The sequence below is a fragment of the Sphaerodactylus townsendi genome, linkage group LG03 (assembly GCF_021028975.2).
Source record: "Sphaerodactylus townsendi isolate TG3544 linkage group LG03, MPM_Stown_v2.3, whole genome shotgun sequence".
NCBI classification, from domain to species: Eukaryota; Metazoa; Chordata; class Lepidosauria; order Squamata; family Sphaerodactylidae; genus Sphaerodactylus; species Sphaerodactylus townsendi.
This window is the reverse complement of record NC_059427.1, coordinates 126,911,689-126,937,981: the sequence shown is the minus strand read 5'-3', so window position 1 is coordinate 126,937,981 and position 26,293 is coordinate 126,911,689. Positions and strand designations below refer to the sequence as shown.

Here is a 26,293-nt window from a genome sequence, read left to right as displayed (position 1 = left end):
TCCCTGCTTCCTCCATCTTGTGCCACTGTCGTTTGGTGTAGAGAGCCGTGCAAAAGCCACATGATTCACTCCACAAGCTCCAACTCAAGCCTTGATCCCAACTTTGAGGAGAACAATGGCCAAGTTCAGAACTCCAGATGGGATGAGCAGCAGAAGGTGTTTGCCTTGGAACAGATCTGTGGGGTCTTCCGAGTTGACCTGGGACAGATGAGGTCTCTTCGCCTTTTTTTCAGGTAACAACAATTTTTTCATGTGTCACTGTTGCCCTTGCCCATTATCTGGGTGAGTGATGATACAGGAATATTGGAAAGAGTTGCCATCATTTGGTGTTCTGTAGATGGAAACCTGACAAGGTGGTCCTAACAGAGTCTCCTGCTATTCTTTGTGGGTGGCTCCTCAACTTGCCTCTGTCTGATAACAAGCTGCAATTCCTTTGTACATTTGAAATTGAATCAAGAATGTCTGTTTTCTGTTGTGAATTAATTTCATGGAGCCTGCATAGAGTAGCAGGGAAGTTGGCCAGATTCTGCACTAGACAGGTTGCAGGAATTCTGTGCAGCCCCCCTCCCCGCTCTCCCTCTTTCTCTCCCTCTCCCCCCCCCCTCTTACTCTTACTTTCACTCTCTCTCTCTCTCTCTCTCTCACTCACATGTATGCATATCTATATGTGTACTGGGCTGCATGGAATTCCTCTACTGTGCATAGTGTTTGGTTCCCTGAGGCTGCATCTATACATATCCTTGACAAAAGTGGATGTTTTACCAAAGTAACCTAATTGCAGCTTGAGCGTTGCAGTTTCTTCTCCCTGTAATCTCAGAGCCCTAAACAAAAATTCTGAAAATATATATGCTAAATTAGGATGTGCATGAAGCTGTCACCCTTTAATATTTTCTTGGTAAGCTGCACAAGTTAACAGTCCAGACTAGCTGTGTTTGTGGGCCATACTAGGCTAGGTAGTCTACCTTTCCAATTGGCCATGCTGGCAGAGGCTGATGGGAATTGTAGTTCCTGAACATCTGGAGAGCCGCAGGTTCCCTACCCCTGGGCTAGATCAATGGAGGGCAGACAAAGCAAAAATTCAACAGTGCTCTTGCTTTCGTGGGTGTGCCCTATACTGTCTACCCAATTCCCAACCAGCTGGTGCATGGCCACACCCTCTCCATTGGGTTGGCTGCACTGACTGATCCTCTTTGACAGTACAGTGGGACTCACTCCCATAAATGACCAGATAAATGACTTGCATGCCACCCCTCCTTCTCTCTCTTCCCTCCCTTGCATGGCACCCCTTCACTTCCCCTCCCTGACCTCCCTCTCCCTCCGCTAGGGTGGGTGGGCCATGTCCAGATGCCGGGCCCCCTCCCTCCCCGCCCTTGCATGCCACCTGTCACTCTCTCCCCTCCCTCCCCTCCCTCCCTCCCCTTCCCCTGCATGGTACCCCTCCCTCTCCCTCCGCTAGGGTGGGTGGGCCATGTCCAGATGCTGGGCCCCCTCCCCCTCCCTCCCTTGCATGCCACCTCTCCCTACCCTCCCTCACTCCCCTTCCCTTGCATGCCATGTCTTGCCCTATTCTTTATGATGTCTCCTCATTCTGATCACTGCATTCTTGCCACATCAGCACATGGGGCTCTATTCTGCCACTTGTATCTAAGTATGTTGCAACCCACCAGCAGGGGAACCCTCTTCTGCTGATGGCATGCACTTTTTGCCTATAACATGTGCCACCTTTGGAGAATCTGGGTTTTGACTTACCACTCTGCTTAGCAGTTATGTGAACTGGCAGATGGTTATATCACAGCTTCTCTTAGAAAGCTCTGGAGTCCTGAGAAACTTAGGTATGCGTGTCCAAAATCAACATTACAGTGCTCTTAACTAAGAACATAAGAAAGAGCCTGCTGGATCAGGCCAGAGTCCATCTAGTCCAGCACTCTGCTACTTGCAGTGGCCCACCAGATGCCTTTGGGAGCTCACATGCAGGAGGTGAAAGCAATGGCCTGCTGCTGCTCCTGAGCACCTGGTCTGCTAAGGCATTTGCAATCTGTGATCAAGGAGGATCAAAATTGGTAGCCATAGATCGACTTCTCCATTAATCTGTTCAAGCCCCTTTTAAAGCTACCCAGGTTAGTGGCCATCGCCACCTCCTGTGGCAGCATATTCCAAATACCGATCACGCGTTTTGTGAAGAAATGTTTCCTTTTATTAGTCCTAATTCTTCCCCACACCATTTTCAATGGATGCCCTCTGGTTTTAGTATTGTAAGAAAGAGAGAAAAATTTCTCTCTGTTAACATTTTCTACCCCATGCATAATTTTATAGACTTCAATCATATCCCCCCTCAGATGTCTCCTCTCCAAATGAAAGAGTCCCAAACGCTGTAGCCTCAACTAAACTGAGCAGTTCAAACTTACAAATAGCAGACGAAGGTTAAGCTTTTTATCATGTGATCGAAGTGTACAGACAACAGTTTTTGTTGTTACTGTTCTGAGGTTTCTGAGGCGTGTCATAAGAGGGTGACTCCTGCTCTTGAATCCCAAGACAAGGCACCTTCCCCAATAATGTTTACTCAGACTAAAAGCAAGTTTGTCTCAGCTCAGATAAATAGCAGCATCAAAGCAAATACTCTCTGCTCCTAGTCATGCCAAGTGGTTCCAGTAGCTAGAAAACCTGTGCTTTAATTTCCAGCAGCCAAAAGGTTGCATTCTGGTAGTAAGCCAAGTTTTCTCCCCTCAAAGAAAGTTAATTAAGTGTTGGCATGGATTCTCCATTAGTCTCTTTCAGATTGTTATAAACCAACACTTTTAGCTGTCCTGGGCAGTTTGAAAGTTTTGCATTTTTTTCTACAGCCTACTAAACCTGTTGTATGAGTTAAAGGAACTATGGTGTAAGAGCAAATTTTCATTATAAGACGCCATTTTCCGAACACGAAACTGCAGTTTGTATTTCGTCTTTCCTTGATATTGTAAAATTAGCTTCCATAGACAGGCAAACTTGAAGAGCAAAAAATACCACTCCAGAGATTCTAAATGTTAGAAGGTGTGCTGTTTCACAGAATCTACATGCTAAGGAAAAGCATATTTTGTATCACAACCAATGTTGAAGTGGCAGTATACTCAGGGTTATCATTCTTTAGCTTTGCCATAATTGTTGTACACTGCCCGGAGCCCTTCGGGGATGGGGCGGTATAGAAATCTAATAAATAAATAAAATAATTTAAAAATAATCCCTGTGAGGGTGTGATGGTCCCAGTCATCCAGAGAGCTCCAGTTAGGAGTTTTATAAGCAACAAAAAGTGCTTGAAGTGTCTCATGTCATAAACAGTGAAAATTAAAAATAAAGAATTCTATAAAACTAATCAGTAGAACCCTCACAACTCAGCAGCATACACCATGTAAGTAAGCCAAATGGTGTGAAACTCTTTGCTAGCATGTAAGTACCTAAGAAGATATAAAGAAGGCAGCTGGCAGAAGAAGTCAAAGCCTGCTCAAATACAAACGTATTTGAGGAAATAGAATCTTGCCTGGAGTTGTTTTTACAGTTGCCAGTCAAACTGCATCTTGGTAAAGAAAAAAGGTTTCTCTGACAGGAAGAGCCAGCCATTCACAAGTCAATGGTAACAGCCTGGAGATGGCTTCTAGGCTCAGTCTTGTAAAGGGGTTGTGCTAGCTAGCTGCAAGATGGTTAGATCGATTTGCGTTTTTCCTCTTCCCCCAATCAATCATTACCTATCTATGCTTGAGAGATTTGGAATTCTGGAATATATTTAACATATCAAACTGAACTCCTTTTCAATTGAATAGCCCTAGCATCATTTTTTTTTATTATGCCTGTGTGTCAATCGATACTCAGTATACCCAGTATAGCCAACATTTCCCATGCCTTTGTTCTTGTATGGGAACAAGTCATTGGCCTTTTCCCAAGCCAGATGGTTCCCTCTCTTCATCATCGCTTGAGGACTGGATTTTCCTATATTAAGGCCCCCCTGACCATAACTTTTTGCCACAGTGTCTTCTGAGCTAACTCTGGTTCGGTTGTGTTGGTGCCCAGTTCCATTGTTTCTTCTTTGACACTGAAGAGTACTGGCGCTGAGTCTCTGCTATTTTGGAGTTCTTCACTTCAGGATGGGTATGGATTCAAGCATGGAACATCAAAATTGAGCAAATTCAATACAGAATTTTTGGAATCCCCCATTCTGTGCCCTATGCTGTCTTGTGCTTGGAAGCAGGCCAGCACTTGATGGAAACCAGAGCTTGGTGTCTCACCTTCAAGTTTTGGGTATGAATTTGCTATGGATTCTAGCTTTACTTCTCATGCTCTCACCTTCTTTCATTCAACTGGCTGGTGGGCTCATTTGAACACCAAACTACAAGATCTGGATTTGCCACTGGACTTTTTACTTATGCTAACTGCTAATGAGATATTTCATAAAGTAAAACATAGACTTCTTGAGCAGGAATCACAGAGACTGATAGCCCAAGCAAATAAAGTTTGCTCCCCTATCCATCTGGGCGTCCTCCCTCAGTTTACCATCACAGCCAGCTATCTTCATCTTTTAACTGATCCCAAACTGCGCCAAGCTGTTAGTTTGGCTAGATGCAACGTGCTTCCTTCCACCAGAAGATTCAGCAGAGAGAATCAAATTGCAACCACTGATAGAACTTGTAGTTGCACCCTTGGATTGGAGGAAACCACTTTCCTTTTTATGACTCTGCATGGAAAAACTTACTTGAACCCCTTTTGTCTGGCCTAGACAGCATTGTGGATGCTGCCAAAACTCTGTTTTTGTTAGATAGCAACTCTGTCTCAATACTGGAACCTACAGCCAGATTTCTGTGTGTCGTCGTCACCACACGTTCCTAATTTTTCGCTAAACAAAACTTTCAATCCTTTCTTTTTTAAAAGGTTGTTTTATTCAGTGATCTTAATTTTTGTATTCTTCAAGCCTATTGCATATTATATATATTTTTAAATACCATTAAAGGTTTCAATTCAGTTCACTTCAGGATGGGTAACTATTGCCAAATTTTAAACTATTCCAAATCTATCCTCATCCCTGTCTAAATCCTAGGCTCTCTTGAATTCTGTGTGTATGCAATCCACATTTGTGTGTGTGTGTGTTTTATTTGGCTCTAACAATAAAGATGGTCAAACTTTTCACTTAAATATGGACTCCTGAGGATTTCTAAGGGGGGAAACCCTGGTATAAAGAGGTAGAAAAGATTCTGCAACCCATCTTCTCATGACCTAGTCTTCCTCTTGCTATTTCTCCATCTTAAAAGGACAGACATCATTTTCAGGTAACAGGTAGACTCAACATACTTGCTGGGCTCGATTACATTTGGCTGACTTGTGGGAAAAGTGAGTCTTTATTTGATTCTACTTTTCTGTTATCTTATCAATAGCAACAAAGCCCATTGTGGGGGAGATGCATTGGGCCCTAGTGAAGGGTCACAGAGGAAGCATCTCCACCTGCAATGGGCTGTACTGAGGTTGCAGTGTCTCCTGACCCCCCCCCCCCCTCCCAGTGCAACGCTTACCTGGTTTTGGGTCTGCAGCTCGAGGTTGGGAGAGGCTGGAGAGGTGTGGGTTGGTGTAGGTTGGAAGATGAGGAAAGGGGGAGAGTGGAGAAGAGTGGCTTGGGATGGGGGAAGCAAGGTGAGGATTGGGGTGGAAGAGAATGGAACTGAGTGGCTTGAGATGGTGGGAGGTTTGGAAAGGAAGGCTTGGGGTGGGGAGGGCAGAAAGGTGAGGAGCGGCAAGGGCCTGGCTGGACTGCAGGGAAGGGGGCAAGGGGGGGGGACGGGAAAAGGGGTTTGCCGGGCCATGGAGGGCCTGGCTAGACTGTGGGTGGGGGTGCAGGGAAGGCCTTTGTTTGGAGTGGGGGGGGGGACAGAGGCAGGTGCTGGGTAGCAAGGCAGGAGGGCTTCTTGTGGCCCGCAGAGCTCTGCAGGGGGGTGGGAATCAAATGTTGGGGCAACGAACTCCAACCAATGCTCCCTTATTGGTCGATAGTCTGTTGTCGCGACATTCGATTCCCTTGGCGCTTTATCATAAGAACAAGCCTGCTGGATCAGACCAGAGTCCATCTAGTCCAGCACTCTGCTACTCACAGTGGCCCACCAGATGCCTTTGGGAGCTCACATGCAGGATGTGAAAGCAATGGCCTTCTGCTACTGCTGCTCCTGAGCACCTAGTCTGCTAAGGCATTTGCAATCTGTGATCAAGGAGGATCAAGATTGGTAGCCATAGATCGACTTCTCCTCCATAAATCTGTCCAAGCCCTTTTTAAAGCTATCCAGGTTAGTGGCCATCACTACCTCCTATGGCAGCATATTCCAAACACTAATCACACATTATGTGAAAAAATGTTTCCTTTTATTAGTCCTAATTCTTCCCCACACCATTTTCAATGTATGCCCCCTGGTTCTAGTATTGTGAGAAAGAGAGAAAAATGTCTCTCTGTCAGCATTTTCTACCCCATTCATAACTTTATAAACTTCAATCATATCCCCCCTCAGACGTCTCCTCTCCAAACTAAAGAGTCCCAAACGCTGCAGCCTCTCCTCGTAAGGAAGGTGCTCCAATTCTTCATTCATCCTCATTGCCCTTCTCTGCACTTTTTCTATCTCCTCAATATCCTTTTTGAGATGTGGCGACCAGAACTGAACACAGTACTCCAAGTGCGGTCGCACCACTGCTTTATATAAGGGCATGACAATCTTTGCAGTTTTATTATCAATTCCTTTCCTAATTATCCCCAGCATAGAGTTTGCCTTTTTCACAGCTGCCATGCATTTGGTTGACATTCCCATGAAACTATCAACTAAGATGCCCAAATCCCTTTCCTGGTCTGTGACTGATAGCACTGACCCTTGTAGCATGTATGTGAAGTTTGTATTTTTTGCCCCTATATGCATCACTTTACATTTTGCTACATTGAACTGCATTTGCCATTTCTTAGCCCACTCACCTAATTTATCAAGGTCCGCTTGGAGCTCTTCGCAATCCTTTGTGTTTCTCACCACCCTACCTAATTTGGTATCATCTGTAAACTTGGCCACCACGCTACCTACCCCTACTTCCAGGTCATTATGAATAGGTTAAAGAGCACTGGTCCCAAAACGGATCCTTGGGGGATCCTATTCTTATCATTTAGGATTACATTACATTTTGGAAATGGAACACTGGGGATGGGTAATTCCTGTGTTTCCTTGTTGAAATAGCTTTATTTGCTTGCTTACTTCTGTTGTTACTTTTGCTTTGGGATGGGTCTATCTTTTCATGGGGATGAGGGATAGGGCTGCTTTAGCCAAAGACAGGCTCACATTAGCTAACAACAGTGTCTCAAATACATTAGATATAAATCTCATAAAAGCACAATAAAATCACAAACTGCTTAATATTCAGCCGCGAAATACATAAGACGGTTTTCTGTTCAATATGGGGCTAGCTGCAGCAGGGCTTTCCAGCAATTTCTATTTCTGTTTAAAATGGTGAGGTGGTATCTATTAAAGAAAAGGACAATTTCTAAAATGGTGGCCTTGGTACTGTCTCTTGAAGCAATGAGAAAGTCCATCTGCAAGATGGGGGAATGTAGATCTGAGGCCTTTTAAAAATTTCCTTGTGCCCTTTGTGCAGCCCAGAGAGAACATTGGCAAGGAATGTGCACACTGTACATGTTCATGTTCTTCATTTAGCCTTCTCCAAAGATGGTGTTTCAAAGGGACATTTCTCCTCCCTCAGAATTTAGATATTTTCCTTTGAATTGTTTTCAGTCCACCATTCCATTCAATTGGCCATGAAGAGATTTGTAAGTAGAAAGAGGAAAGTCCTTTTGGATGATGAAGATTCCTCTTGCACACCTACAACGTCCTGTAGTATAGACCCGAATGGAGGAATTTCCTGTAGTATAGACCTGGAGGAATCTCCACTAAGTCTTCCTTGACAAGAAACTTTGCTATGGGGGAGAGAGGCTCTTCAGAAAAGACAGCTCCTAATGTAAAGCAAAAGTCAGGATGACAGTACCAAGATACTTGAAGAAAAAAAAACCTATGGATGGCTGTCTTATGATGCAACAGCAGGCAAAGCATATTGTGACATCTGTCACTTAGCAGTAAATGATATGAAGGTTCCTCTTCCAACTACATCAAGAGACCAGGATTCACATGAAGCTTTTATTGAAAATTGCTTCTCAAACTAGAAGAAGGCACTGTTGAGATTTCACAGCCATTAGAATCCTAAATACGCATCATGGAGCTGTCCAAGCTAAAGCCTCTGTTAAAGCAGAGGAAAATGTACATAGCAAGATTTCAGAAGGCCAGCAGAAACATTGAAGATGCTAGAAAGGCACTGTTGACAATTTTATCATCAGTAAGGTACCTTACTTGTCAGGACAGTACAATATGCAGCTAAGATGAGGAAGACTCAAAGCTGAAACAGCTTATGCTGCTACATGCTGAAGAAATTCCGCAGGTGGAATCATGGTTGAATCATACAAATTACAAATGGATTTCATCTACCATTGTGAATGAAATTCTTGAGTTCATGTGTCAAAATGTTCTGGGTACACTCGTGACAGAGACTAAAGAAGCTGCTTGTTACAGTGTAATTACTGATGAGACCACAGATATCGCCGTACAAGAACAGGTTTCATTTTGCTTCAACATTGCTACAGAGGATATGTTTTTTGGATTTTATGAAACTGAATCCAGCACTGCCACAGCTCTCGCTTCTATTTTGAAAGATGTATGGTGTTGCTTTGATCTTTCTCTTGACGGATGCTGTGGCCAGCGCTGTGATGGAGCACCAAATGTCGCTGGACATCTTAAGGGAATACAGGCTCTTATAAAGGCTGAGGAGCCTAGGGTACTACATGTTCATTGTTTTGCACATGTTGTGAACTTAGTGGTACAAGATATGTCAGAAAATGTTACTACGTGTAGAAATTTTCTGAATGAGTTAGCTGACGTGATCACGTTTCTGATCACTTCACCCAAATATCTTGCTTTGTTTAAACACTTCCAGCAGGCAGAGAACATAAATCTGAGACGATTTTGCCCCACTAGGTGGACTCTTAGAGCAGCTTCCTTACAGGCAGTGGCTTCAGATTATAGGGAGCTGATTCTTTGAGAATGTATCTTCTGAGGAGAGAGGAGATCTAGGGACAAAAGCAGATAGATACGCATGAAACTTGTTGAGATTTGCTTCTTAATGCAACATTTATTGCTGCTTGTTTGATTGTTTGGACACATCAAATGCCTCTCTTCAAAAACAGTAATCTGCAGTTCTATCAAGCAGAACTTCTTGCTTCTGCAAAGGAGAATGCAGAACAACTGAGGAATAACTTTGAACAGTTTTGGTCCCAGACAGTCATGACAGCAAAAGACTCTCTAAATCTGAGTCCTACTGTTTCCTAGGTGCAGAAAGCCTGCACAGCCTGGAGATGCCAGATCTAATCCTCACCAGTTTCCATCCCCTAGAGATTTCTACAGGAAAATCTTTTATGAAATCAGTGATAATATCTACAGCAGTTTTCCTCAGTCGCTTGTCCTCAGATGTGCAAAATTGAAAAGTGCAAAATTGTGCAAAATTGAAAACATGCAAAATTGAAAAGTTTGCTATAGGAGAGGCTGATACGTTCAATACCTTCTAAACGTTCACAAAACTGACTTGGATGCTCCCCGAATACAGTTTCATCGGGACATGTTTTTAGAGAACTTTTAGCTCTTTGTGGTGTGATTGATTTATTTAGTGGAGAAAAAGGAAAATGTCGGCATAAGTTAATACCAGAATTAGCTAAACTTATCAGAATCAGCCTTATAATATCTGTTTTCTCCTGCACCTTAGGAAGGTCTCATGCCTTTGTAGAATTAAGACCTTTTTACACTCAAGCATGAGACAGGCAAGGCTCAATCACATGGTTCTTCTTCATGGGCATAGACAGAACTCTCTGGAAATTGGTCTTCATGTTACAGCTAGTGAGTTCATGAGTTCATTCAAAGAAATCAATTAGAACAAACACATCCAGTGTCTTTTTACAGGGTTTTTTTTTAAATTGCAACATCTTAACAAGAGGGTTGTATTTAGATAAGGCAATCTTTATGGGAAATTAGGAAGGACAAGTGGGATATGGCAGGAGAGGATGCTTGTCAGAGCAGAAGAGGTAATAAGGGATTAGGAGAGTATTTTATTATATTGTAATTAAAAAATATGAATAAAGAAACACCCTTTGTTATTAATTAAAAGTTGTACTTCAGTTATCTGAAGACCATTTGTTGAAGCCAAATGTGCTTTACAAGTTGAACCTTAAAAAGCAGTACTATCCACAGGAATGCAGTCATTTCCTATAAACTGATTTATGTGATTTTAATAATAATTTGTTCTGAATATTTATGTTTTTAAGGTGGAGTTTTTAAGCAGTGTGCTAAGAAAGCAAGGTATATAAAATCCTTGGTGGCATAACTGGGTTTTCTTGGCTGTCATGACTATAGGCACTGTTCTGAATTGCCTCAAAATGTGCTTGTACTCACTTAAAGGATATGAGTTTGAAGCTACTATTCCAAACTCTGTACATTGCCAGGAGTGTACCGGGTGCATGCCGTTTTGTCACGTGGAGGGGTGCCCATCTTGGCCCCCCAAAAACCGCTCCCCTGCTCGCTGCCGTAAATAGGGCACACAGGGAGCCAGACACGGGGAGGGGGGGTGCGCGTGCAGGGAGCTGGTCATGCCTTGGGTGCCATTTAAGCCCCGCACTCTGCTGTACATTTCCTCTCCCTAAATCCCCCATGGCCCCACCTCCATAGATAACGGCAATGGAGGCCTCTCCCTGTGATGTCCCTGGCTCCTCCCTATGCTGTCATTAGGCCTCTGACCCAGCCCCCCCATTCTTCAGAAAATTAGAAAGTCTAAGCCCCTGGATGACCCCTACTCATTTGGACAAAGATTTTTTTATAGTCTTCCTAAATATTTTACTAATGTTTGTGATGCTGTTTTAAACACATTATGCCATCCACTACTTAAATATCCAGCAACACAGCAAAGTGGCAATTACTCAGCCAGCATGCTGGTCGTGCTCTGTCTTGGTCTGTGAGAGGAGCTCTTTGCCTTCCTCCCCTTGTTTTGAGCCCCACCCCCTCACATCTTAATTTGTGTGTTGTAGCTCCTTCAGTTAATTGCTGCTTTGCCCATCACTCTCTTTCCCTTTTGCTTTGATTTCCTGGGTCTATGACTGTTGAGTGTATAAATCCCATTCCATTCCGTTCCTCACTTGCCACCCCATCTGTGATGCATAAACAAGAAGCAGGCTTTTGTGTTCAGTAACACTTTCAAACTACAGGGAGAACAAAAAGTCTCTTCCTCCCTTTTGAACTGGAAAGAGCTGTAGGACTCTGTGGCTAATGAATCCTGCTAGTTACAGGTAAATTAATATAGTTTGCATATTTTTTAAAAAAACCCTGGTCAGATTTGGAAAACATTTGTGAACTTAAAAATCAAGCAAGTTAAAGGACGGAACATAACTTTGTTCTTAGCGCTTCTGAGCACCATAGATGTGCCTGATACTCTTTTGGGATGTACTGTACCTAATGTGCCAAAGAGTATGGTAAACAGCCTAATAAATGCTACCAGGTGTAGACAAACCTCCTCTTTAGGTATAAGAGAGTGCTGTGATTCTGTGAGCCCATCATAAGCACCAAGTGGGCCATGAAAACTCATAATCAGAGCAGTGTGCATTGGGGGGGAGGAGGATTTTTTTTTTAAAAAAAAGTCACCTAGAGGAAAAGGGCAAAGCATGTGCTTAGAATATATTATGCAAACTATCAGCTCTTTATTTGCATCATTTGTTTTGATTGCAGTTTAAAGGGGTTTTTTTCCCAGGGATCTCAGAATTTGTTGTCAAGGACTGAAGGGGGAAAGGGGGCTGTTCAAAGAGTTTGCAGAGCAATTTGTGGAAGAGATGGGAGACATCAGGGCTGTTTGAAAGGCACAGACTATTTATTTTCTGCAACTCCTGCAAGGCCTAGCTAAATCAGTTTGAGTGCTGAACTCTTAGCATATGTAGCCGATAAATATTCCACCGCATTGCTTATGAAGGAGGTTGAAAATGCCACAATTCAGCCTTGCATTTTGCACCCAGTGACTTGTGTTTGGCCCTCTTTTATGTTAAAGGCTGTTTTACCCCTGGACATTCTGGACAATGAATTTTGCTCATGACTATGTACTTCCCACCTTCTTCTGTCTCCAACTTTAGTGATGAGGCATGCACCAGTGGGCAGTTGGTTGTTGCTAGCAGAGAGAGCCAATATAAAATCTTCCACTTTCACCATGGTGGCCTGGATAAGCTGTCTGAAGTGTTTCAGCAATGGAAGTATTGCACAGAGACCCATCTCAAAGATCAGGTAAGCTGTAAAGTCCAAGGCATAAAAGTCCCGCGTCCCTGTCAGTCAGCTCTGTGACTTGTGTGCCTCTTTCCAGTCGGGAATGAAATTTGAGCAATGGGCCTCATTTCTAATGATGATCATTCTGGCTTCCAGACGTTGGTGTGCTTGCCTCTGCTCCCTCTCATGAAGGCAATTCCAGAATGGTTTTGTAGCCTTATGCAGCTGGGTGGGAACAGAGACAGATAATACCAAGTAGCCATTTCATCCCAAGATGGTTTAAAAGGAAGATGTTTACGTAGCGTAGGGCAGCGTAAGCATAAATGCAGAGAATCTGCATTAAAGGAAGAGAGAAGTTGTAGCCACGCGGGAGATGCAAATAATGGAGACTTTTACTGTGGAATACTTTATTGGACAATGCGGTAGAATTTTTACTGGCATCCATAATCACCTTGGTTGATAAGATTTGGGGTTGGCTTTGTGTCCTTCACTTGATTATCCTCTTCACTTTCCTGAAAGGTTACATTGATTTTTATAGATGTGGAATCAGAAGTGCCAAGGAAGTTTATTCTGTGGTGTAGTCAAGGGTTTGTTTTGCAGGTCCAGTTGGCCTATAGTCAGCGAAGGAATGTAACCCCCCCTCCTCCCCGTTCATCAGTAGGTTACTGTCCACATAATGCCTCTGTGATTGGGCTTCTCCTGAAGTAAATGACTGCTCATGCTATGATTCTGCCGTATTCAAGTGATGTTTTGACACCTATTGCTGAGTCTTGCTTCAGTCTGCACAAAAGGCCTTACGAGAGCCTTAATTATATGTTTAAAGATACTAGACATGCTTGTTAGAAACGGTGATTTCTAAATTCCCTTCCTTCCCACCAACTCCCCCCCTTTCTTTTTCCCCCTGCTGCTTTCCCCTCATTATAGTACCATGGGGGCTTGCATTTGTGTTGAGCAACCTTTTGATTTTTAAATTAAATGTCAGCTGTGGTTTTTACCCTGGAATGGCGAGAGCCCTTGCAGAGAGGCTGGCACTGCCACTTCCCTGTCTTCCTTCACAGCAATCCTTTTATACATGGCCAATCAAATGTAATTTATTGCACGCATTCCTGGGCAGACTAGAGGTACTGTGACAAGCCGGGTTAATTCTGACCCTGAGTAGGGGAGGGTGGGAAAGGCAGGCAGACTTAATGAAGCAGTTCTGTATCAGTCTGCTTTTTAATGGCTCCAATTACATTTGCCTACTTTGGCCAGAAGCCTGCCCTCAAACTCCAAGGGTTAGTGGTTCCGCCAGGGCCATCTCAGGACCAGATCTGCTGTTTTCTACCGGGGTGGGGGTGGGATGGGGGCTAAATTCAGCCACCTGACTAATGGGTATGCTGCAGCTGAGATTCTGCAGCTGTTGCACTGGCCCTTTCCCTTCTCATTTCCCAATTAGCAGCTCACTGACGTGAAGACCTGCATGCAGTTCTCAATCCGCCGACCCAAGCTGCCCTCCTCGGAGACCCATCCTGAAGAGAATGCCTACAAGCGCCTAGATGTGTCTGCTTGGCTCAGTCATCTGAATGAAGCTGGGCAGGTGGAGGAAGAGTATAAGCTGAGGAAGGTGAGAGGGAAGCAGGCGTCGTACATTTTTCCTCCTTGTTGTTCCAGTGAAGAAAATGCCTCTAGATGGAATTTGTGCTTTTCTATGTCAAAAGCCCTTGATCGTATACTTGCACCAGCAATACAGTGTGCTGCCTGCTGTTCATAATGAAAGAACCGCTATCTATTGGGCTAAATGCAGTACAATGCAGCATTCTTTTTTGGTCTAATGGATTTGCTGAACTCCTGCCGCATTGACCTGCTTTTGGGAAGAGTTTTGCTGATCTTCAAGGTGCCACCAGACTAGTACAGCTACCTTTCTTGGAATTGGAGTCCCAAGAAAGCAATTGAGACTCTCTGGCTTAAAATAATTAAGAGTTGGGGGTGGGATGAAGGAATGTTTGGGTAAGAGGTAGGGCTGAGCCCAAGTGTGCAGTTTCCAAGATTGGGGATTAGGCTGTGATGTGAGAACGGTGCATTAATTGTACAGGCCCTCCAGGGGTGTTATTGACATTGAAATGAGTTTGATTTTTGTCTCCTCTGGGGAGGGGGTGGGGCAGCACTTTCCCTCTAAATGGGTGCAGCTCATGGGCTTATGAATCAAGGCATCACTTGTCAGGGGAGACTAAAACAAGTTCCATTTCAGAAACTGAGATTTCTCCCCTCCCCCCCTTCAACTTTTCTTCCCCCACGTCACTTGCAGGCCATTTTCTTTGGTGGCATCGATGTCTCCATCCGTGGCGAAGTCTGGCCCTTTCTGCTTCATTACTATAGTTTTGAATCCACTTCAGAGGAGAGGGAGGCTCTGCGGGCACGGAAGAGGGAAGAGTACTTTGAAATCCAGCAGAAAAGGTAACGGTGTATGTTTTAATGACTCTTAGAGCTTCGGTGCATAGAAGCTGCATTGACTTTGCTCATCTCCCCACATCATCTTCCTTGCAGCAGTGGTGGTGGGAAAGCATCTCTTTCTCTGGAGTACCAAGAGCTCCTCTGCCCTCTTGTGATATCAGCCCAGATCCACCATTAGTAACTTGATCACTGTACGGACATAATGGAGGATGGATGGAGAAAGCCTCACTACAGGGAGATAAGCCTGTTTTGCTCCATTTTCCTAATTCCTTCTTGCAGCTGATTCCTCTAATTCCGTGTAAGTCAGTGGAATGGTACAATGGAGGAAAGCAGCTCAGGAGGAGATTCGGGCATAGACAGTTGTACATCAGGGGAAATTCTCTTTTCTTGCCCAAGCAGATATGAGCCCAACCTTTCCCCTTTTTTTAAAAAAAAAATCCCCTGTTAAAGTAAGTTCCAATGATCAGCCCTTCCATGCTGATATGTGTGCACAGCCTAAAGCAAATTCAAGTGCCCAGTTGTGCATGTGTGGGAGAGACCCTTTTCCGTGTATGATGCAGGTGTGTTCTTTGGCTTGTTGGAATCCTCTGGGTCTGTAATATTCAGCTCAAGTCATGACTTCCTGTTACTTTGTTAGATGAATGGGCAGTCCCTCCTCATCAGCAACATGAGAGACCTGTTGAGAACCTTTGAGTTGAGGTTCCTACAGGAGGAAGAGATCTGGTTATGTTTCCCACATGTGCCCTGGTCTTCATTCTGGCACTTCTGCCTTATCTACAAGGTTATAGGGCTGAAAGGATCCCCTGGTCCCTCCCTACCAAATTCAGCAGCAGTTGCTTTGGGGATGTACTCATGTTGTTGTGTGATGCTCAGACTCTCTATGACACCGGATGAACAGAAGGCATTCTGGCGAAATGTGCAGTTCACGGTCGACAAAGACGTGGTGAGGACGGACCGCAGCAACCAGTTCTTCCGAGGAGAGAACAACCCTAATGTGGAAACAATGAGGTGACTGTTGCATTTGCATGAACACACTTGCAGGGAATTTTGCATGTGAAGTCCACCTCCAGCAATATGCAATCAACAACCTCGGCACTTGTCCAGACACCGTGCCCCAGCCAAACCTAGAAAGATGCACAGGCCTCAGCCTGAAGCAGTTGATGCTTGTTAATCACTTTTATAGCTGCATAATTTGCTCTTTGCAGCTCTCAGAAGGCCGCTTGGGCCAACTCAAGATGAGCACCTACTTAGCAGAGGTGTTGTTGCTTCATGTGTTGAGGTCTCCAGTTCTTGGTCATTCAGATATATGTTGAGGTTACCATGCTCCTATTTCTGTTTGTTTTCTCTGAGAGAAAAAAATAAGGTTTTCTGTTTGGTTCCGGCGCAACATATTGCTTGGTGATTTGGCAATGGAGGGCAACTCACTGGTAATGAGCATGTTAGCTTGTTACCAAGCTACAAACATCATGAGCTGCGAAACTATTGTAGGGGCGTATAACTAATTTCAGTGTAAATATCTCATTTTGTAAGGGTACAAGATCAAGCCAGCAAAACTTTGTAAAGCTTTATTGAGTTCAAGCAGCTGCTTAACTTAAAACTTAATTCCAGAATAAGTGTTTAACTTGGCTGGACTGTACACTAATTTTTAAATCTAAATCTGTGCAGACATTCCTCCTGAAGTTTAGAAATAAGCCTAAAACCCATGTGTATTTAAAACTTGTAGAGATTCAGACTATTACCAGTTTTAGCCTGTGCATATGCTTCCACTATCATATTTTCAAATGTGCATGCAATCATAAAATTAAAACTATTTAGTCTCTCTCCTTCCCTCCATCCCCCTGTTATACTGTAGCCTGGGTCATGCTGTAGTCCTTCTTACTCTGAAGCCCCTTCCTCACAGGCCAATAAACCCAGGCTGGGGACAGGGAAAAGCCCGTTTCAGGGGACAACTTCACACAGCTCCTGCCCCTAAAGTGAGGCTGGCCCCCATTCCCCCCCCCCCCCCAGAAACGGGTTATTCAAGAATCACACTATCCGCAATTCTCTTGTTTTAATGTGGAGTGCAGCCACTTGCGAGTGAACGGCTACCCTGGGAAGCTCTTGCTCCATGCAGCTAGGCAACATGGGAGGTGAGGTTTTTTTTAAAAAAAAGATGCATCTCTGTGCGAAGGCGCAACGGCAGCCCGTATTGCTTTTGCGGACTTTGTTCGCTACCTGCATGGAGGCATGTGAACAGGACAGCGGGAGAGTGAGTTACTTTATCCCACCTGCAACACGCTCTCCTGGTGCTGTGCAGAAAAAACCTAAGTCTTGCTAAGCACCTAGAGAGTTGGGTGGCTTTTGGAAATGTGCCCTGTGTGTGCTGTTGAACGTCACCCTTTGCGATGTCAATCAGGGGAGGCTTCTTCTAAGCATTCTACCCAAGGATGATGTCGATGTTGAGATTTTTATCTCACTGGGGAGCAACTTCAATAAATGGGCTTCTGGTTCTGGTAGGAGCCCATCAGGACTGCACTTGAGGGTGAGGGGTGCTTTCCATATGAAAGGTGAGTCAGTTTTTAGAATATGCTGTTTGGGTCGTGTTATAGGTCATGTTATAGGTCTTAGGTGTCAAACTTGCGGCCCTCCAGATGTTATGGACTACAGTTCTCATCATCCCCTTCCAGCATCATACTGGCAGGGGATGATGGGAACTGTAGTCCATAACATCTGGAGGGCCGCAAGTTTGACCTTTTGCTCTGATTTTTCAAACTGGCAACCCTGCAAATAATTATTAAGGCTGATGTTTGAGAGCGTAACCTTGACTAGTCCTGTGTAGACCTGGTTTCTACTGAAACATCCACATAATCCTCACAGAGGAGTGAAAGCTGCCCACCCCCTTTGGAACCAGGAACTTGTATTTGTATGGGACTCGTACTGCCTTCTCTGAAGCTGAGCAGTGCAAAACAGCTGAGGTTGCCCCCTGGACAGCAGAGAAGACAAAACATTTACTGATCATTCCTTGTCTGGGGAAGAGCAGGGTCCTCTTCACCATTCCAGCCTTGTCTGTTGATCCTTTGACTGTCTTCTTCCTAGGCGAATCTTGCTAAACTATGCAGTGTACAGTCCTGCCATTGGCTACTCCCAGGGGATGTCTGACCTCGTTGCCCCAATCCTGGCTGAGGTTTTGGATGAATCGGACACTTTCTGGTGCTTCGTAGGTCTGATGCAGAACACTATCTTCATCAGCTCCCCTCGTGATGAGGATATGGAGAAACAACTGGTGAGAATTTGAGGCCCTTTGACTCCCACCCCTTTGATTCCAAAGATAATTAGAAGTATGAAATGAACAGCTATGTTGTTACCAGTGGCTTCCTACATTTATTTGTAGAAGTTGAGCTTTGCAGTTAACAGAACTGTCAGAAGACTGTCGGACCCCTCGTTCATACTCCCTCTACCTGGGAGGAGCCGAAGGGCCGTAGAATCCATAAGTTCAGCCTTTTTCAGAGGGTCTTTGGGAATATAGGCCTGTGTCACTGAGCCAGTTCATGGGTTTTATCTACTGATCAACTTCATCAAGGATAGACTCTCTTACTTAAATAACTGCTGCACTAGCAACATATCAACAGGAGTAGCACACTGTTGGGTACGAGTGCTTAGAGAAGTTGCAGTGGGCATGTCTACCTCTGCAAAGCACCCCAACTTATGGAAGCTGCTGCTATTTGGTGCACTTGAGGGTGTGGTCATTGTGATGCTGAATGAGCATGTGAGGAAATTGCAGTGGCAGCATCTGTAAATTGGGGGGATCTTTGTTCATGCAGAAATTCCCATGTGCAGAAACGGTTGCTGTAACATCCACATTTTCTGATAGCACACAACTCTTGTGGGCAGTTTTGAAGTTGGGATGTCCTTTTGGGTAGAGCATGTTCTCTGAGTGGCATGCACGTGTCAGCTGAACTTGTTGGCTTTTTGATGGGAGGCAGGCTGTCCCCGCTCCAGAGGCTGTGGGTCAGTTGAGCATCGGAGTCTCTTTGCAGATGTACCTGCGAGAACTTCTGCGGCTGATGAACGTGCGATTCTATCACCACCTGGTCTCCCTTGGGGAGGACGGCCTGCAGATGCTCTTCTGCCACCGCTGGATCCTCCTCTGCTTTAAGCGCGAGTTTCCGGATGCTGAGGCTCTGCGTATCTGGGAAGCCTGCTGGGCTCACTACCAGGTCAGGCCTTGGAGGCAGAGATGCCTCCTTTGTTTGGGGCTCTTGCATTTCTCTTTGGGGAGGGTGCAGAATGGGAACTCTGCCAATTGCAGCGGCTGGTTTCCAGCTGTGTCCCTTCCTTCAGCCATGACTACAAACATGTGGTGCCTTGGCAATCTGCTGGTCTTTCCCCCCACTGTTTGCCCCTGACGTTATACAAATTGATGCAAATTTCACCCTGACAGTTCATTACTGAGCTCCTGGGTTGTCCTTGCTGCTGTCGCATCCCATCAACCTGAAGGGCCCTCAGCCTGCCTTATGATGTCAGTGCAGCCTTGGCAGGCTGGCTTTCTGCAAGCTGTAAATGTTGCTCTGAAGGACACTGCACAGACCCTCTGAAAATAGCTCTCCCTGTGAAGTTAGCCTCTGGACCAAATAGTGGGGGAGAAGATATGGTTTCTGTCTGACCTGGTCTTGTCTGGAAGAGGAGAAAGCTGCCACCAGAGTGTGTTAACCTCTGGCTGTTGACTCACATTTCTGTTAGCCTAATAATTGCTCTGGTTGTTTTTGACATGAGTACCTGGATGGAGGTTACCTGGAATTAGCACGTGGTAGTCACGTGAAGAGACTTCTCCTCCTGGCAGAGATTCCGTCACTCAGAGCCAAGTGCTCTGAATGCCAGTGAACCTTACGAGTCTGGCAACTAGAAAGATTTAATTCTGTGAAGAGAATTAATGTTGGAGTTCATCGTTTTGTAACTTACATATTTATAACTTTTGTTATCAAGTATCTAGTTTTGTATATGTTTATATGTTTAAAGTTTATAGTCAGGACTAGGTGGTTGTAGGTTTGGGGAAGCACTGAGTAGGTGGAGAACAAGATGTGTCGAGCGTAAGATGGATAGGAACTGGACCCTGTGCGAAAAAGTCAGGAAGTGTTTGTTGTGTGACATCAGTTTCATTCCGTAACCATAGGAACAGTTGGGGGTTTGGGGGCTTGTCGTAGTTTTAAGCCACTGCCCTTGCAGTTTCTCACTGTTATCTGTAGTGTTCATCGCTAGAATTTAATCACATTTTTATTACAAATCCTGCTAATTTACTAGATTTTGGAAGGAAATTCATGCAACTTTTGTATTCCTAACCAGGATATGTAGCTTGAACCCCTGTCTATTTTGAATTTCTCTTTTCCACTGCCCTGATTTTTTAAAGAAAAAATCAAAGGGGCATGTTTGCTTTGGGAAGTATCCCCTAAGGATCTTGCTCTGCAAGGAGGTAGTATCCGTTTTCATGTTCATTAAGCTACTTGAGTGTCATTAAATATTTGAAAGCTAGCCCTTTGCAAAGCTGCCTTTGAGTCTGTTAAGTGCAGCATAGAAAGTTGCCAAATTTAGACTAAGTCGCCCCCGCCCCCAGCCAGCAAGCACCACTTTTCATTTCTTTCTTTTCATTTCTGGGGCACATAGCTGAAGCTTTGAGCAAGAAGTGACTAGTGCTTCATATAGTTCATCCGTGTGTGCTGAGTCTGGCCCAACAAATAACTTGAAAATGTTTAAAAATAGAGTGGCTTCTAACTGTGGCTGTTTCCGCACAGGCGGAATACAGCTTCCCAGGGACGCTACAAACAGCATCCCTGGAGAGGGGTTTGTACGGCCGCTGCCCCCGAGCAGCGCGAAGCCGCTGTTTCCGAACCTTGCTCCCTGAGCAAGATTTTTTGAAAACAGCAGCTTCCAAACGCTGCCTTGCGAACGGCAGCAGCTGGAAGGCGCCATTCCCCCCCCTTTCCCGAATGCCTTATTGTCCCTCCGACCTTCCAGCGCGTAGCCCAGACCAGGGGACACGCCCACCCTGCCCTGCGACTCCAGAGCTGTCGCGCAGGGCAGGGGGCGTTTCCCCTGGCCTGGCTGACGCGCCAGAAGGTCAGAGGGACGGTAAGGCGTTCGGGTGACGGCGCAACCTCCATGCAGGCTCCGCCGCCTTCCCCACCCCTACCAGGACCATTCGTGCGAATGGTCCCGGGGGGTGCGTCAGCGTCATATACGCCGACGCACCCCCCGAGTGTGGCCGTTCGGAAACGGTCTATGACTGCTCCATAGTGTTGAGGAAACCACTTACCATTTAGTTTTTTGCACTGCTTATTCCACAATAAATTTTGAGAAGGCCTCGCTGCATTATTGAGGGTGCACGCCCTAGTTCTAGCTATCGCACCAGCATATACAAATGTTTGATGTACTGGTAGCTTCATGTGTGTTAAGGAGCTTTTAAACAAACTGTCTCTCATACACAGCATAAGCACAAGTATGGCTCCCTGGAGCATCTGTGAGGCTGAGACAGGTTCAGATTGGCTGCGATAACCCATAGGGTACTTTTGCATGTGGTCCTTCTTGTCTCAAGCTGCAAGTTTAAAGATTGTAGTGGCTGAAAGAGTGAGGTGGTTGCTCGCTGGCCCTTTCTAAGGTAAAAGCCCCACATGCTACCTTGAGGATCTACCTCGTGCCCCCTTTTAACTTGCCATCTTAGTCACCTGCCTTTCTTTTCTTTGTTGCTGCAGACAGACTATTTCCATCTCTTCATCTGCGTGGCCATTGTAGTGATCTACGGGGACGATGTCATTGAACAGCAGCTGGCTACTGACCAGATGCTGCTGCATTTTGGGAACTTGGCCATGCACATGAATGGGGAGCTTGTACTCAGGAAGGTAAGTAACATTCTTATGGTTGGAAGGAAACCATTTTGCAAACTTTGTAATTCTACCTGTTTTGACAGGTGTCTTTTGGATGCGCTCTCTATGTGTGTCTGGTGGGTGGGGACAGATCCATTATGACTTGCAATAGCTGATGTCAGTTGCCCATCCTTTCTATTGGGGCTCTTTTTACCTTCTATTAACTTTTGCTGTCTCATCTCCAGGCCAGAAGTTTGCTGTATCAATTCCGCCTGCTGCCCAGGATCACCTGCAGCCTGCATGATTTATGTAAACTGTGTGGAACTGGCATGTGGGACAGCGGCTATATCCCTGCTGTGGAGTGTACTGGAAATCACCCGGACTCTGACAGCTGCCCTTATGGAGGCATGGTGGATGAGCCCTCTCCTAAACCAGCCAATGAAGGCAGGAGGGGTCTGAAATCGCGAGAAGTCTTCACCTTCCGGAAATGACACCCCCAGCCTTATGGGCACTCGACGACTGAAAAAATGAAATGGGTACAAAGAAATTGGCATGAGAGAGAGAGAGAGAGAGAGAGACTCAACAGACATTGAAAGAAGACTAGCAGTGTTTTTCTTCAGCTTTCCAGGGGAGGGATGAAAGACAGAAGGATGAATGCTTCCTGGGAAAGTGTTCAATCCTGAACTCTCCCTGTTGTGTCATATCAAGAAAGTCGTTGGTCAGTTTAGTGGTCATGATCGTGTTACTGCTCTGCAGTGCAGGAGATCTGAAAGAAGTGTGCAAGACTCAGCCGGGCAAATAAGACTCACAGGTGACAAAGAACTCCCCCCCACCCCCCTTAAGCAAAGGGAAATGTGGGCTGCTTAGGAAGACGTCTCCTGCAACCAGCAACATCGGCGAGGTGTGAAGGGGCCGGATTAGATCTCCCTTTAATCCTAAATACACCTATGCACCCGCTCACACATACCTTGCTTAAACCAAAATGCAAAGCTCACTGGCTTCTGTGTTAAGCCTTGATGGTCACTTCAAATGTAGTCTGCCAAAAAACAATAATAATAAAAGTGCAACTTTTTGGTTTCCAAGAGAAATGTTTTCATGTGTGGCCAAAGTCTGATCACTTATTTTGAAAATCTTTTTTTTTATTCTTGTAGGCAAGAATACTGGTTTACTGCAAGTCAGAAATCAAAGAATTCTAGTTCACTGTGAATATAATCAGACATTATGCTAACTGTAATTATATACAGTCTTGCTATTATGATAGGCATATATAGTCTTATATAGCTGGCATATGCACCTGTCTTTCTGTATCCTGAAACATGTGTGCTACATTAGATACTTCAGGTCACTGCAGTAGAAGGGAAATTTGGATGAAACCCCAGGCTCTGCCTTTTCTGTAGCTACAGTCTCTTCCATGATGTCATACCTCTGTCACTTTAATGTATACCTTCCTTCCCTCCCATCATTACTGCTCTTGATCTGTGGAGCACTGTTTCCTGTAAGGACTGCCAAAATTTATTAATTTCTTCTAGCCCTAGGGCCACTTGAACCGTTGAACTGCATTTATATACCTGGATGTATAGTGTTGTGGAAAAACCAGACAGTGTCATCCTGCCCTTCATCTCATTTTCCTCCAGTCTTCATTTGGCTGTGGATGCAATGGAAAAGCAGGTGCCTGTGGCTCCCTCTGACACCGCAGCTTGCCTAAATGTTGTATTTGTCTCCCTGACACAGTGTCTAGCTGGGCTTTTAGGTGGCAGCAGTTCAGCTAGACAGTCAGGAAGATTACTTTGTTTTTACAGCTTTTTGCTTACCTTTAAGCCAATGTAAACATTCATAACAAGGGTCCGGAAGAAGCCCCCAAATTCAATATCAGGCTGAAACATAAGTGCTTGTCTCTATAAGGTTGTTTCCAAAGTCTCCTTTAGTTTCATAATCTGTTTCAGTGTGACGGCTGTTTTTAGAGGTGATGATAAAGATGCTCTCTAGTAACAGAACCTGTCCTTGCACTCTTGACAGTGCACCACAGACCTAGGCAGCCTGCAACCCATCAAAACATAGCCTACAATTTTACATGTGGGCACCTGCAAATGCTGCTGTGCACACATAAAGCTTTGCAATATTAGACAGATGCCACTTTGAGTTGCTGGAGGAAGGGCTCTCTTACGTGCCAAGTGGGCTGGATTGAAAATGGTGGAGTTCTGCCCTGGGCCTCCTTGTTTTAAAAGAGCAGCCTTCAGGTTCCACTCAAGTACAGGAAAACTGAGCTAGTAAACTCCAAAGGGTTGTGCTATTAACTCCTGGTCTAGGAGATACTACTTCAAATTATTTTAAGGTCTAAAGAGGTTTTGTGTAATCCAATCAATCCAATCCAATCCAAAAACCTTTATTAGGCATAAAACCAGAAGTACCATACATTCCAAGTACAATAACAGGATCATTGTTACACATCATGTAGAACACGGATGAAAAATGTGGTTCAGAAATTTCTACATTTGGGCTGTTCAATAGCTTAGACATTTTTAGTTTGTCTGAGAAAAACATAAATTCTAGAGGTAGTAAAGCTCCCAGATCAGTTCTAATATCATTATACCTCGAACAGTAAAGCAGGATATGAGGAATTGAGTCCATAGTGTTGGGACAGTACCGACAACAATGCTCACTTTGTGGGATGTGAAGGAAACTACCTTAACAGAGGGGAATGAGTTGCACCTTGCTCTGGTCATGACCCATCTGCACTTATAGTTAACAAGCTGTTCTAAATACACAGCAGGGCTAGATTTCTGGGGTGTGATTCCAAAGTATAGAGGGGAACAAGAGCTTTGTGCATCCCTCAGGAGAGATTGGTATTCCTGGTCAGACAATCTGGTCTTTAGACGATGTTAAATCTCCTTGGTGGTAAGCATATGAAGAGACTCCCATGTTTGTGTAATCAAAAGAAAAATAAGTACAACAAAAATATTGCCACTAATTCTGAAGGAGCCAGTGGTTTGAGTTGCCTTCTTCCTAACAATGGAAGAGCCTTACAGTAAGCGAATAAGAGATGCATTAGCTCATCCTGCTGTCTGAAGGAATGACCCCCCTTGCTCAGATCCACTCACGTTCTTGGCTGTCTTCTTTGGAAGCTCCAGCGATGATTCCGTGACCTTCTGAGCCTGGTCACAGTGTTCTTCCTACAATCCATCCAAGCAACTCCTCCTCGGGTTCCTCAAGACAGCCCTTTATCTAACCTGAAGACTGCTGTGTGCCCTTCAAGCAAACTTGGCTTCCTTTGGCCACTTTGGCTGCTTGTCTTTGGATTGTTCTTCCTAGCCAAACCAGAGTGGGTGGATAATTAGCAGCAAGAGTTCTCGTGCCACTGGGAAAAACTGCAGCAGGAAAGAATCAGTGTAATTTTGGGTCAGCTTGATTTCACTGGAGTGGAGCCAGAGAACCCTCTGTGTGAGCAGAAGTCTGTTTTTTCCCCTTTGGCATGTGTCTTCCAGAGGTCATAGGAACAGAGCACCACCTGCTGTCTACAGCCTCAATTGCTGTGTGTCCGTGTGTGAGCCCTTCAAGTGTCATCTGGGCACTTGTACCAGGTATCTTTTGAACTGCTGGCACACGCTGGGAGCTTTCTTAAGTGGGCATTTGCCAAGACGGGATGATGAATCCTTGAATGATGAATCCTCAGCATGCCGAAGGTCAAAATCTCATGCTTTTTCCTCCATGCCGTGTATTAATCCAGAAGCTATTAGAGGATTCCGTTTTAAAGCTTCATACTAATATTTTAGTCAAAGCCCATAGAAAGAAAGAAAAGGGGATGGGGGAGGATTTTGAATAATTGTTCATATTCTAGCATTTGGATCTCATTTGGGTATGGGAAGCAGTAGCTTTTTAAATGTTCTTCAGTAGAATAATTAGTAAGGAGCTTTGTTTTATAAAGTGTGGGCACTTCTCTAAACCCTTGGCAGACAGTATGTGTTCATGAACAGTTTAATTGATAATAGGCGTGCCAGATTTAGTTGGAGATAAGATTGGGACTGAGTACAGCTGTCTCATCTTTAGAGAAGGGAAATGTCAAGAGGAGGGAAAACAGGGTAGGCCACATAGCTGAAAGAAGGGTATCCTCCTAAGCAGGGATTCCTAGCAAACATGTTGCATACAAGTAATTATAGCTCTATCCCAGACTACCCTTCCAAAGGTCTTGGTCACAATTTAAATATGACACCAAGGGCATTACTTAAGAACAGTTTCTCCCACTTAAAGCACCCTTATTTCTAAAAAGAGCTTAAGTATAGTTGTAATTATATATGTGTGTGTGTTATAGAGCACCAGTGATCAGGAAGACATATTAGTTGTTACAATGCATTTTTGGAAACAAAGCTCAGAGACGGGCAGCCATTTAGTTGTATCAGTGATGAACTTGGCAGCTGTTTGAAGGAGGCTTTGCTCCTTCTCAGGTAGGCAAGCATTTGTTCCAGCTGGTTGTCGCCTCTGGTGAAACAGATTCTCGAAAGGACAGTCCAAATCATCTTCACATGAGTCAAAAATAGAATGGTGTGTGCACTATCCGTGATGATCTCTCATTTAAACTGCCTTGAATTCTTGGGAAAATGTGGTCTTCCTCCAACTGAGCTCCGAATAAGAAAGCTGAGTCAGCATGCTCAGCAAAAGAAAAACTGG

The 26,293-nt window shown here is 44.7% G+C and overlaps 1 protein-coding gene across 5 annotated transcripts in view; it reads left to right on the top strand.

Annotated features, from left to right (window-relative positions):
- Positions 1 to 22,723, top strand: part of TBC1D16 (TBC1 domain family member 16) — a 67,406-nt gene extending 44,683 nt beyond the window's left edge. For 3 of the 5 annotated variants that reach the window (XM_048491264.1, XM_048491259.1, XM_048491260.1), the window contains 9 exons: positions 42 to 233; positions 12,242 to 12,389; positions 13,804 to 13,971; positions 14,653 to 14,801; positions 15,672 to 15,806; positions 17,874 to 18,060; positions 18,815 to 18,994; positions 21,521 to 21,667; positions 21,877 to 22,723. In XM_048491264.1, coding sequence (XP_048347221.1) covers positions 42 to 233; positions 12,242 to 12,389; positions 13,804 to 13,971; positions 14,653 to 14,801; positions 15,672 to 15,806; positions 17,874 to 18,060; positions 18,815 to 18,994; positions 21,521 to 21,667; positions 21,877 to 22,122 — 1,552 coding nt within the window. In that variant the 3' untranslated portion in view covers positions 22,123 to 22,723. The remainder of the gene's footprint in view (positions 1 to 41; positions 234 to 12,241; positions 12,390 to 13,803; positions 13,972 to 14,652; positions 14,802 to 15,671; positions 15,807 to 17,873; positions 18,061 to 18,814; positions 18,995 to 21,520; positions 21,668 to 21,876) is intronic. The other 2 variants (XM_048491261.1, XM_048491263.1) reach the window with 2 other exon arrangements.
- The last annotated feature ends 3,570 nt before the right edge of the window (positions 22,724 to 26,293 follow it).